The 14,450-nt window shown below is 32.4% G+C and overlaps 1 protein-coding gene across 1 annotated transcript; it reads left to right on the forward strand.

Annotated features, from left to right (window-relative positions):
• The first annotated feature begins 1,237 nt into the window (after positions 1-1,237).
• LOC134267515 (fibroleukin-like) lies at positions 1,238-8,299 on the forward strand. Its single transcript, XM_062749711.1, has 5 exons — positions 1,238-1,708; positions 4,682-4,821; positions 6,476-6,572; positions 6,958-7,125; positions 7,657-8,299. The coding sequence occupies exons 1-5, from the start codon at positions 1,327-1,329 to the stop codon at positions 7,911-7,913; spliced, it is 1,044 nt and encodes a 347-aa protein (XP_062605695.1). The 5' UTR covers positions 1,238-1,326; the 3' UTR covers positions 7,914-8,299.
• The last annotated feature ends 6,151 nt before the right edge of the window (positions 8,300-14,450 follow it).

Genomic DNA, 14,450 nt, shown 5'->3' on the forward strand with positions numbered 1-14,450 from the left:
TTTGCTAAAATTTAAATTCATCATTCGTGTCAGAAATTACAATCACCTGAGAACAGAAAGAAAAGGTTCATTAATATATGCTGAGGGAGCGTGTTATTAATGGAATCAATAATAGAACTGGTCGCTTTCTCCAGGAGAACCTTGTAATACCGAACGGTAAAATGTTGATGACATTGGAGTCACGTTAAGATGTGAATTGCATACTTAATGCAACTCCTTGTTACACCTATAATACGGAGAACTTTTGATGTTTTAAAACACTTCACCAAATGAGGTCGACACAGGAATTTGTCTTTTTATTGGTAAGTGAAGATGGTTTTTAACTGAAAAAAAAATAATCGAAATTTGCTTTATTTACTTAATAATTTTATTAATTGCAGATAAAAACAAAATTTTCAACAACTTCAATAACAGAGAAACCGCTTAAATATGTCTTCGTCGGTCGATAAACTGAAAAAAACCCAAGTCAAATATTGAGATTTTTATATATTTTGTAATAATCCCGAAAATTAGAAAACTTAATATTTTATATGCGTATTGCGATATTCCAATTTTCCCTTGTTATCAAGAACCTTTTCTTAAAAGTTTTATTCTTGCTTTTATTTCTTAATTGACTTGAACTTATCTCTGGTGTTTTATCCCCCCCTCCCTTTCCTGGTTTTGCGTCTTTATTGTTCATAGGACTGTTGAGATAGATCAATTAGTTATCTTCACCTTTTATGAAACGAAATTTAAGGATATAATATACATAGAGGGTATTCAATGTTTTGTAGTTGAATATGGAATTTATTTCACGAATGGGACAGGATTTTTGATATTTTCACGAGTGCGAAAAATCTTGTCTCACGAGTAGAATAAATTCCATATTCAACTACAAAACAGTGAATTTTCTGTTTATTACATTTAAAAAAAAAATTCTTTTATTTTTTCTTTGCCTCTGTCCTTTTGTAATACAGACATAAGCTCATGACGTCATAGTTGAGCGGTTTAGACGTCATAGCTATGTGAAGTAAAAACACTGTAAACATGGATTTAGCAAAAAATTTTGATAACTTTGACAGCTTTATTCGCTGTCAGAATGGTTTATTTATTTTCATGTATCTTATATTAGGTCAAGGAAGTTTTTTACAGCAATCTTCGTTATGCATATCCTTTGTAGTCAACCCAAGCGCTGAGTCCCTTTAAATAGTTTCAAATGAATAGACCATTCTGAATTATTTAAATCACTTTCAACCTGTTCTTTGTCAAGAGTACGGTGATACACATCCTGCTAAGTAGGAATTTAAACTTCGGACGTTTAAATTAAGACGACAAGAAAATTGAATCATGACAAAAGTGTGGGCAGTTTTCTTCATAACCGGCTTCATATGTGCGAGTTCCCAGTATATTTATTTGAATGAACAAAATGACTGCAAGAGTAATGAAAAAAATACTGGAACACTTTCTACACTTCTGGACGAGCTGAGAAAGATACAGCGTGAAGTACATCAACTACGACGGGAAGATATTGAAATAAGAGATATGCAAACTAACCTTACATTATTAAGTAAGGTGCAGCATCAAGTAGATGAACTACGAATGGAAAATGTGGAACTTAGAGAGCTTATAACCAACCTCACATCGACAAGTAAACTTCAGAAAGAAGTAGAGGAACTACGACGGGGTTATAGGGAAATGAAGGATTTGCTGACCAACCTTAGCTTAACAGGTATAAATAATAGAAACATGTTGTTCGCCTTCGAAGATATATATTGTCTATGGCGATATTATATGCATAATTCCACTGCTATATTATTGTTCATCAGTTCATATTGTAGCATAAGGAAAACACTTGCATCAAAACAGTGCAGCCGACAAAAAGTATTTATTCACTTTAAGTGCATAGAGTTTCGACTTCAACTTCGAAACGAAAAAGATGATATTATAAATGCTTTCTTTTTTATATCATAATTGATGGAATAATTAGTGCATTCAGTGAATAATTGATCTGAACGTGATCTGGGAACGTGATTTGATTTCACTTCCTACGGTTCGTATAGAATTATCCAAAAAAGGGCATATTCAACATGGCAACATGTAATACCATTTTTACACAATTAAGAGTCTGTTAAATCATGCAAACATGTTAAAAAATACGGTCTTTTGAAGCTTGAACCCCTAGTTGTTTACATTCGAAAATTCTTCCAGTGATCATTCACGGTTAGATCGTACGCCATATAAGTCAAAGTTTATAATATAAATCTGTGTTAAGAAAAAAAAAGGTTTTTTTCTATTGTAATTTTATAAATATTTTTGTAAGCATTTTAGATTTTAATGATCGTAGAAAGGGGTAAAAAAAAAATAATTCCGTGTGTAGATAATGGCATAGCAACATGTATGAAAGTGTATGAAAAACATCAGTCAGCATTCGACTTCATGATAAATTTTAATTGATTATTGACAAAATCATCGTATGGACCATAGAGTTTGCTACTAACACCTTTAAGCACGATTATTGATCTTTTCACCATTGTCAATACCTTGTCTCATTTTAGAAAATATTCGCACGTCAAGGGTGCTCCTGTGTATAGAAACAATTTGGAGACATACATAAAAAATATGGAAATAACGAACAGTATTCAAGCTCATTTAACGATATAATATAGGAGCAGAGCAAACACGGACCCCCAAAACATCAGAGGTTGGATCAGGTGCCATGGAGAAGTGATCATTCTCATGTTACATGTGAATGTGAAAAGTGTAAATTACTTTTTCTTCCGTCTCTCTCTCTCTCTCATATTTAATTTCTTTTATAAAGATATTTTTGTTTCTCCTTTAAATACCTGCATTATACAAAATGTGTTTGTGTAACACTATGCACCCGGCGGCAACAAAGTTAAAAACATATCTTTTAGCATATAGGTCACAGTCAAGGTCACAAGTCTTTGGTCATTGTCCTTTGAAAGAACTTAATAAGTGGAATAAACATACCAAATATGAAGTCGCTATCTCTTATGATTCAAAAGTTATGGTGAAGGTTCAAAAAGATATTTTTAGCATATAGGACACAGTCAAGGTCACAAGATCATTGCCCTTAGTATCATGTCAAAGGGCTTAATTAGTGGAGTATGCCTGCCAAATATTAGGTCTCTATCTTTCTTTCTTCAAAAGTTATGGCGACGGTTAAAGTTTGTCGACAAAAAAGCCATATTTAGTGTATATGTCACAGTCAGTGTCACAAAGTCATTGACCATGGTGTCATTAAAAAGAGCTTTTTCAGTGGTGTATGCATACCAGATATGAAGTTTCTAACTTTTATGGTATAAAAGTTGTGGCGAAGGTTAGAGTTTGTAGAAAAGAAACCTTTTTTTAGCATATAGGTCACAGTCAAGGTCACAAGGTCATTGAAAGGACCTTGGTGTCATTTGAAAGAGTTTAATTAGTGAAGACTGCGTACAAAATATGAAATCTCTTTCATTCATGGTTCGAAAGTTATGACGAAGGTTAAGTTTGCAGACATACAGATAAGCAGGCAAACAGACAGGACTAAAACAATATACGCCTCGGACCTTTCGATTCGGGTGCATAAAAATAATTGAATAAATTAGATTGAAAAGTCCCATATTCATATGTGTATTTATTAACTTTGATTGCTTTAGTCCTGCAAGGCTTTAAATTTGTCATTTGATTCCTGTATCATTGCTTAAGGACAGAAAGTACAATCAAACTTTTGTCGAAAGTTTTGAAAATAACAACTTGAAAATAACGAATAAGTTTCAGCCCATAGTTTTCATTTTTTTTATTCAAATTTGCACAAAAATGAAATTTAAAGTGAAAAAAATATTTTTATAGAATGATAGGGATGGTTTCAGAAGAGTAGAATTCTGAACGTTACAGAAGGTTTACAATTTCTTTATATTCTAGAAATTTATTTGCATTCATTTGCAATGAAATAAGGTCAAAAAATATATACCAATCCAGACATCTATTTTTGTTTGTATCATCTGTCCTTAATTTGAGGAAATTCCTAAACATCTCTATATAATCATCCACAGTCAGTCCTCTGGTAGATATACTGCATCATTTTGATCTAGTTAGTTCGCATCTAAATTTGAAAATGAAGGTATTCATTCCACTAATTATTTCTATGACAATTTCTTACACGATCTGCGCTTGTGATGATAACTCCACGGTTCAGTTCCAGAAAAGACATATCAAGGAAATCAACGTCCTCCGTCAGCTCATCAAACAGGAGACCCTCATGCGGGTATCCATTGTACAGTAACCGCTAGAAACGTTGAAAAGACGGGTTGCTACCAAATGTCAAGACAACACTTTAGCGCAGAAGGTGGAATCATTGAAAAGAGAAATTGTTATTTTAAGTCAGATCACCACTTTACAGCAAACAGCAGAAACATTGAAAAGAGAGATCGATTTTCTTAGAAATGACAATTTTTTACAGAACACGGTAGAATCATTAAAAAGGGAGGTTAATACTCGAAGACAGGAAGACAAGAAACTTTTAGAAAACTGTCAGAATAGATTTCAGGAATTTGAAAATATAACCAGATAACTAAATAATCAGAATCTTACATGGACGGAAGTGCCTACATTGGAAAAAGGTAATGATATTTCTCTTTCTTTCTCTCTCTCTCTCTCTTTCCTCTGTTAATTAACATTTTAAATCATTATTCTCATTCAGGTTTGAAACTAACAAGGGATTGTAAAGATCACTATCTACTTGGAAACACACAATCTGGCGTATATGAGATAAATCCCTTTGGTAACGAGATTAGGGTCAGCGTTTATTGTGACATGGTGACTGAAGGAGGAGGGTGGACGGTAAGAACTCTTCTGTCTCTCTGTCTTTCTTTTTAATTCTCTCTCTTAGAGCTTGTTGAACTGCATGCTGAGTTTCTATCTGTCACAATCAAGAAATCAGATATCAGTTTTAGAGTTTCATTGGTGTATGACATGAAGTGGGTCACGTGCTCAAATTCTAAATAGCCCGAGGGGCGTTATAGTAGATTTGATCATGTCATACCCCAATGAAACTCTTAAAAATGATATCTTATTTCTTATATTTATGTTTTTCGTTTTTATTCATTTTGCAAAGAAATATAGGCATTATTTAGACTTTGATTTTGAAATGCAACGTAAAGTATCTAGGGCGTCATGTGACGTCACAGTCAAAACTTTACATATTGCTCGTTCAGTTTGCTTTTCATACTCAAGAATGTCTGATGATGTGGCCAACTGCATGTCATTGAAAACTGAAGTTCAATTTTATTAGCATTGTTATATAAGAAAAGACACCAGCAAATGTAGATATATTAAAATGAAACAGAGAAATGGAGAAATAGAGAAAATGTATGTATTGTGTAATTGTTTAATTTTATTTGCATTATCCAACGAATGCAAATGGTGAATATATAACGTGGCTTGCCGAGAAGATGTACACTATCCCAATGAACGAAATGAATACAGCAAATATAAAAACATACAATTAAAGTTGCTCTGTTCATCTACTCTATTTAAGTTTTTGGCGAAACTTTGAGATTATCCCTCTTAAAGTATGTTGATTTTTTTCTGCCCAAATTTACCTAAATTGGTGACGCCCTGCTAAAATTGATGTGCCGGAAAAAAGTTATTGGTAGATAACATAAAATTAAGAATGATATATCTTGCCTCTTTTAAAACATATTTGTCAGTCTGTGGAAAATTTATTTGATTCATACTTTAAAATGAGAGTTATCCCCTACATGCTAGAGTAAAGATCGAAAATCTTGAATAATATTCTGATTTTGTGAACTACGATATTTCTTCTTGTTGATCTATTATATGCTTTAATTATGCTTCCTGTCAGTTTGTCTCTGTATAATCAATTGAATACTAAATTATTTTCGCATTTCGTACGCCGAAAGAGAACATCGCCTTGTTTTCTAGAGAAAATGTAGTTGAATCAACTTTGGGGATATAACTTATTATCCAAAGAATTTAAGTTCAACGCTTTTCTGAATATGCTACAAACACCGATGCTTTCCTAAACTTAATGTAGTTGTCAACTATTTGACACACATAAAAATTGGTCAAATCCTGCATACTTTTTCGAAAAAGCACATTGGAAAAAAAACACTATTTCATAGATAGTATACTAAAAGAAAGAATGGCAAAGGGTAATATGCAAAAAAAAAAAAACAAAAACAAAAACAAAAACAAACAAACCGCTGGTCAATTCGTTACATATTAGATAAGTTTATGACGCAAGAACATTCACAAGTACAAATGAATATAAACTTCCACATCCAAATGAAAGATGATAACAAAACTGGAATCAAGTCCTGCCTACCAATCTGCAATGTACCTTTAAAAAAAAAGGGATAAAATAGGACCATTCAGTGGGTGTAGTATCAACCACGCAGTCCATGCGTACATGTATGAGATGAATATGTCTTTGGGACTTTAATACAATTTGTTTTCTGTTGTTAAATCCTAGGCAATTCAGAAACGAGGGAGTGGATCAGTGAGTTTTTACAGAACATGGGCGGAATACAAAAAAGGTTTTGGAAATCCTTATGACACTTACTGGATCGGTAAATGTTTAGTTTCATTTTTTATTGAAGAAATGATAATTAATAATCATAATCACTGTTTAAAAAGTAATATTATATTATTCAAAGAAAAATTTACATTATCATAAATCATAATATATATTATCTGTTAATAATAATATTAATATAAAAATAATAATAATATCTTGTTGTTTTAGTACCATTTTTTCATAATCATAATACAAATTATCGTATTAATTGATTGAATTTCAATGATTTAAGTTTAATCACGCACTATTGACATTAAAACATACCATTAAAATTTAGTTATATTTGATTGTTTTTCTCTACAAAAAATCTACATAAACATCTACTTGATTTAAAGACTTAATGTACTTGTGAAATAATAATAAAAAATAAATTGAAGGAAATGACATGATTCATCAGCTAACCAAGGGAAATAACACCTCCCTCTACGTCTCCATTACATTACAAGATGGAATAACTCTATATGAACGATATCAACAGTTTTTTGTTTCTGAGGAGTCAGACAAATACAGACTTTATCTTGGTGGTCCAACTACCGGGACATTGGGTAAGTCATGGCTTAATATGTGTGATTGTCAATAAGGAGAGGGGGAAAGGGAAGCAACTACAATCTCTTTTCTGGCAAACCAGCTGAAATAACCTTTTATAGATAAACTAGACTGATCTTGCGACTAACTGTGCAGTGATTGTGAATTTTGTCTAGCTTTAAAAGATAATTAAATTAAAATATTTTGAATAGTCCATTTGTTATCTAGAGGGAAACGTTAATTATTAACTAATTTCCTATTCATGCAATTTATATGAGAGACATAATCCTGGTCCTTAATTATTTGATGCTAGTTCAATAAAGTTTTATAGATGTAAATGAGAAAATCTAATCAATGTAGCAAATGTTTGAATACGACTGCTTGTACTAAATAAATAATTTGTATCGTTTTTAATTTTGAATTAATTTTGTAAATTAAAAGGGTGTATATTATAAATATAGTATGTTATTAATCTTAACTTTTAATGCTATATATCAATGATATGATTTGATATAGATGACCATGTGATAATTTATCCTGGATTATTGTAGGTGACGCTATGTTGGACACAGATAACCCTGAAGCTAACCTGTCAGGGATGTCCTTCAGTACCCCAGACAGGGATAACGACGGACATAGTAACGGACACTGTGCTTCTGGTAACAGAGGAGGCTGGTGGTTTAACAACTGTCAACTCGCCTTCCTTAACGGTCCCTGGTCCCCAGAGCAATGGGTCAACCCATGGTTTCCTATAGTACAGAATGGTCTAGGGATAACACAAACTCTCATGATGATAAAACCTTACTGAATACATTATATCTCATTTATTTAAAAGAAAAAATCAAAGTTTGAAATTTAATCCTTTTATAGATATGTAAAGTACATATAATACATATAAAGTCCAATACATTTATAATAAGTGGTGATGACTTTTTTTTACATAATGGTGGAATTGATGTTGCATTACAAAGTAACACAATGTGTTCTGAAAATACTGTTAAATCATTTTACCTCAAACGATCATTGCAAAATCTTTCTTATGTAAAGCACTTTTTATTTATATATTATTTAATTTATTTTGTTATTCCTTCCAAGGTATCCAATTAAGTTTATTGGGTTGGGGAGAGGTAACAGTGTTCGACATATTTTATTTTCGGAATTTTGAATTGCATATCCGACAATGAATATTATCATTTCTAGCATTTATTTTTTTTTCATTCTGGATTTTGGACAATATATATATCCAACAATTTTATGTTAACAAAATTAAAAGTTAACTGGGATATAAAAGGTGGAGGGCAGAGTATTTATACATGTACAATGTACATGGTACTTACGGCCTTTGAGCAACGAGGGATAAAATATAGAGAAAGTGATCAGCTTTCAAGCTAAAAAGACCATTCAAACAATACAAATCAGGAGAGATGGAATCAGTTGCTATGGGTACTATTCATGCCAGCACCTACCCCGACACGAGACCTTGAGTCCCGTCTCATCTATAGGATCGGTCTCCAGGCGTCTATTCAAGTCTCCAAACTTCACATAAAACATTCTCCATGAACTTTTGATGCTCCCCCATAAAAATGGCCGGGCATATATAGTTTGTCATATCCGTCTTCCGTCTTTCCGTCTGTCCCTCCGTCCTGCTTTGCGTTTAGCTCAGTTCAAAGCTCAATTTCAAAAGAAAAAATATTAATTTTTTTTTTAAATATAAAAGTTCCTATGCTGATAGACATTGATGAGAGCTGTTTTCCTGCATCAACATATTTTGACTATGACCTTTCCTTTGAACTTGACCTCACTTTTTTTTAAGTTTGTCTAAAGAAACCATTCAAGATAGTATGATAAAACTTCATGCGCCATATGTACTGATATGTGCCGATACATACTAGGCTACACGAATGTAACTGCATCAACATTTTTTACCTTTCCTTTGACCTTAAAGGCCGAGGTTTTCAACCGGTAGGTTTCCCCAAGTAAATTTGGTGTAGGGTGGAGCTTAATCGAAGCGGCTGAGAAGCTCCGAGTGAACGACGCTGGCTTGTGTATAGCTACCTATATACACAGGATGTTACCTGAGTGTATTACCTGTATGCGTTTTCCTACGAGGTTGTAAATCGAAGTCGTTTTTCCATGTGTAGCTCATTTGAAATGTATGAAATAAAGCATATTTTTGTTGCGAGCAGAATTCTTCTCAAATTCTTTTAAAATTGATGTCTTTTTATATTTCTCAAATTCTCTCCTTTACAATTGATATTTTAAATATTTGAACAATTTCAATATATTGAGTGTTTGTTAATCAAATGTTATAACGAAAATACATTTAGCCCCAAAATTTGTCGTTGTAATCTGGCGACAAAAACCGAAGTAATTTAAATAACACGTCGTGTACGCAAAAGTTGGTCATAAATAAGTCTCTCGGTAAACAACAATTAAAGTTAGAAACGATGTTTTGAGAATAACTTAAATTGTTCAGAAATATAATAGTCTAAATAAATATTTTTTAAGATAAACCAAACGTGATTTTTCCATAACTAATGGTCTGTAAAAATGGCAAGGAGTTCGCATCAGGGATGATTTCCCGACAGCTAGGCCTATGAGTGAAACTTGAATGGAATCATCAGCATCATACTTTTTTCTTTCAGGATTCATAATTTCAAATATTAATTAAATGCAAAACAAGATGTTATTATAATAATCAAACTAATTTCTCTTCTAAAACTGGTTAAATATTCTCAACAAAAAAAAAAAAAGAAAGAAAGAAACGCATATTCAGATGAAACATGACAATCTAAGTTTTCAGTTTAAACAATAATTTTTAAAACAGATTTTAGAGTGTGTTATGATAAAAATCAAACATGTTCCAATGTCCTTTGTTCCAATTGACAAGTTAAGTTGAAGTCAATGACGTCGCCTGCAAATTCTAGAGACAGGCGTCGTAACCAATGCATATGTCCTTTGCGACCTCTCAGCGCTAGTGGATTTCCAATGTGTGGACATCGTGCACGAATACCAGCTTCTCTCAGTCTTTTGCGAACAATGTGTGCATTATATGCTGATTTCAGCAGTTTGTACAGCAGTTCGGAATCGATTGTGCAGGTGCTGAAGGAGGATCTGACGGTCGTGTCTGGGTGTGGTAACCCGCGGACGGCCAGTTCTTGGTTTGTCATCCGTGTTCCTAGCTGGTGGAGACGTGAGTATAAGTGGTGCAAAGCCAATTGATGTTCACCAAATATAGTTGAAGCTTCCAGTTGCGAAGCTCCAATTAGTATCATTGTTAGAGCCTTGTTGCGTTTATCTTTGTTTAGGCGTGGCATTGCAGCATTAACATTGCAGTGAAATCAAAAATATGGGTTTAATAGGAATGTTTTTTGTTTCTCTTAATCCAAAATTTCATTAAAAATAATGATTTACAAGAAATTATGCAAAACGCTATTTTCATAAACATAATTAATCAAGAGAAATAATTCAACAACCAGGGTTTAAAAGCCTATAATGTACTTTAAACAGGTCACATGTATCCGATGATAAAACTCTAATTGTTCCATGTACTTTTCCAAAATTTCTTTGATGACTTAAAAATATGCGTTTCTTTTTCTGGTGAGTATATATCGTAACTTCGTCGCCATGTATCGAAGAATTAGCGACATGTACAAATTTGTCTTAGAAATAAATATAAACTTCACTTGACTCGTGAACAATGTAAACAGTTACAATGTTGCCATCCTTGTTTTAAAAAATATAGTTTTTAACTTCTGAGTCCTTGTGTGTACAGTTTTTTTTTTCAAAATAATTGGCCAATTATGGGCCAGTGGCAAGGTAATGGTCAATGGCAAGGTAAGTAAATTTACGAATTCCATTTGTATTGATTAAGACGCTTTTAATGATTGGGGAATTGTTGTATAAAGATTTAAAAGTCGCAAGATCGGTTTATTGATTTTGGTAGGTAATTTTGACATTAAATCTTAAGTATCCACATCTGGATTGCACATCTTAAATAATACATTGTCACACAGTATTCCTGATGTTTTTCCTACCATTGTTAATATTTAAAAGGGGAGATTAGAAGGACACTTGGTAGAACCCACTATGCATCTTTGTTTATTAAGATACATATTTGTGGTTGGGAATTGACAAATATACAACACCGACACATATTATTTTGATGATTTCCTCTTTAAAATTGGAACAATGGGATTAAATTAGATAACCTCTTGTAGAATCACATCCTGATTCATCTAAAATACATTTAAAATAATAAGACTTACAAACAAAGATATTGTTATTACCGGATTTGCTATTACAATCAGATCGTGTAAACTATCTATATGTTTACACTCCTGAATTATTGAAAAGAAAGAATGTCTTCTATTGTACCAATATATTCTGCGAATGGTAAACTGATGCAATGTGTAATTGAACGGAATAATGTCTTCAAACTACATATTTATTACCATCAAAGATAGCATTTAATGATGAGTAATTAGTAATTGTTAATATATAATGAAGTAAGTCCATTTGATGATTTCCTTTTGACGATAATCAATCAAATGACAATAGCGAGAATTTGGTGTTAAACTAAGTGTTGCGTTTGAAAATTAGTTGATTATGTCAGCCGTATATCAATAATGATTCATTAATAACACTTTCAAGATATATGTACTTCTAGTTCAGTAAACGAACCAAAGATCCTCTAGAGAAGTTAATTTTTCATGAATATTAGATTAAAAGAAGACCATTTAATAAAAAACAAATAACAATGATATTAAGCAATCATAAGCAATTAATCAATAGACAAACTATATGATTAAGTAGATTAACAACTTAACCTACAAATGAAAGGCAATATCATTTTTCCAAAGGTATCGTATTATAGAGCATTTGTAAAATTATTATTCCTGAAGTCATTTGCTTTGCAAAAGTGAAAAAATAACAAAAAGAAACTTATGGTTTGCGTACACCGATATAAAAGAAAATACAATTTAAACTCGAACCAGAAAGAGAAAGTCAAAATCCATTTATCTCATGCTTTCTCACAATCAGCAGAAACCATAAGGTATCTAAGTTCAATCAAGGGTATATGCTCCAGGTATTCTTGAATATAACTCTGAGTATTTCCACCTTTACCTCTGGATGGATTTGTATGAAAACTCATAAGAAGTTGTAGGCCTAATATGTTTTTTTTTAAATTTTAATATTGTTTGAATTTCTATTATTGATTTGGGATAATATATAAAACCTTTGCTTTGCTTTTTTTCATTAATTGATTTAGTAAATCAGTTTCTCTTTTGTTGTCCAGTAAAAAGACTAAATGCATTGTAACGTAAAGTTATCTTCACACGGCTTGAGGGGAAACGTCCACGCAAAACTTGCACAATACTTAGAAATGAAAACTTAACATCAAGTTTTATTATTTTTGTTTTTGCTCCCGTAATGTAAGATCTGTCAGTTGCACGAATCTTACATCATTAAGAGTTAAGCTACATCAATATATAATTGGTAAAATTTACAGTGAAGGGAACTATACGGGTGTCGGAGAAAAGAACTTCCACTGTAATATGTTTTATAGTTATAGAACAAACTTCATTCTAATTATCCATTCAGGCATCCTTATTTGCCAGTGTTTGTAAATAAGAACAAAATGTATCTATTTCCCAATGTATTACAACACATATCATGTACAGCCTAAACTAGGTATATTCGGTAAAGAAAATTGATAAACATTAATTGCCGCAGTTAATTGTTCAACCACAAAAACCCCTCAAAGTATAGTCCTCTGTTAGTTTTCTCCCACAATATGTAACATAACTTTTGAGAAAAAAAAGTAAACCCCATGATAGAAATAGATGTACGATTATTTCTTTCATCAGTTATGGTTAGTCTGAATTTTGGGTTGTAGTCAATCTCTTGACTATTCCTTAAAAAAATCATCTACTGAAAATAAAAAGAAATAAGAATTAAATAATGAATCAGAAATTTAATAGCGTATTTTTTTTATTATCCTCTTAAGCTATCATATAATGAAAACAAATGGAGATAACGAACAGTATTCAAGATCAAAAGTCCATAAAACAATACAAAACAGGAGCAGAGCAAACACCGACCTCCAAAACATCAGATAAGGTTCCATGGAGGATTGAGTATCCATGCCGACCGGTCACACCCACCGTGTTTAAAAGGTCTAATGATACAAAGAAGAGGTTATTAAGAATTAACAATGATATTTACCTAGTGGCGTTTTATCATCATCACTGTCCTCCTAATTGATGATCCACTCTTTAAAGGAGGCCACCAAGGATACCCCCAGTGTGCCGGGGACCACGGGCCGTTAAGGCAGGCGTAGTGACAGGCTTTAAACCACCAGCCTCCTCTTACCTCACTGCGAGCAGCACAGTTAATATTAGACCTGTCGTTATCCCTGTCAGGGGTACTGAAGTACATCCCTGACAGAGATTCGTTAGGATTACCAGTATCTATCATACTGTCTCCTGTAGAATAAAGAAAAAAAACACAGAGATAAGGGATATAAAATTCATACAGTTTGTTCGAAACACTGAAGTACGTCTAAAATAGGCAGCTTCTCATGTTGTCTCCTGTAAATGGAGATAATATTTAAAAAATACACAACACAGCTTTTCATACAGCAAACCCCAGGTGTGTTACACTTTTAGTGTAGAATGAAAATAATTATTGCGGCAACGATCACTGAAAATATACTATAGATTTAATTTTGAAAAATCAGTATAAGTTAAAGAATTTGTTTAAACTGTATAAAATGCATTACAATGAAAGAAGGATATGGGGATAACAAACAGTATTCAAATATCAAAGCCCATAAACCAATACACAATAGAAGAAGAGCAAACACAGACCTCCGAAACATCAGAGGTTGGATCAGTGCATCTTAAATCAGTCAAAATAATAAACAGATGTGAAATGACCTGTAAATGCTATAAAATATACAATTGAATACAAGAGGCCCATGAGCTTTATAGGTCACCTGAATACATGTATCATATAGCAACTTTCCAAAGATTGAATTGGTTTGTGTTTTAAATCAAAGGCCATGAAATTCAAAATTCTTAAAGAAGCACTACTGCTTATCATAACTATACACTTAGCTTGCTTACTTTAATCACTTAACACCCAAAGGTAGATCACAGTAAGAAAGAGAAAATGCATTTCATGTTAATATAACGAGTTGTGTGCCCCACAGGAACCACTGACTCTGCGGGCACATGTTTCAAAATTCTGGAAATTTTATCATAAATTTTATTTCATCATAATTATTGATTAATACCAAACAGCAGATTTAAAAGCATTGAATTATTTTCAAACTATGTAG

This window comes from Saccostrea cucullata, unplaced genomic scaffold (assembly GCF_032062105.1).
Source record: "Saccostrea cucullata isolate Sc308-1 unplaced genomic scaffold, CSIRO_AGI_Scuc_v1 ctg3592, whole genome shotgun sequence".
Taxonomy (NCBI): domain Eukaryota; kingdom Metazoa; phylum Mollusca; class Bivalvia; order Ostreida; family Ostreidae; genus Saccostrea; species Saccostrea cuccullata.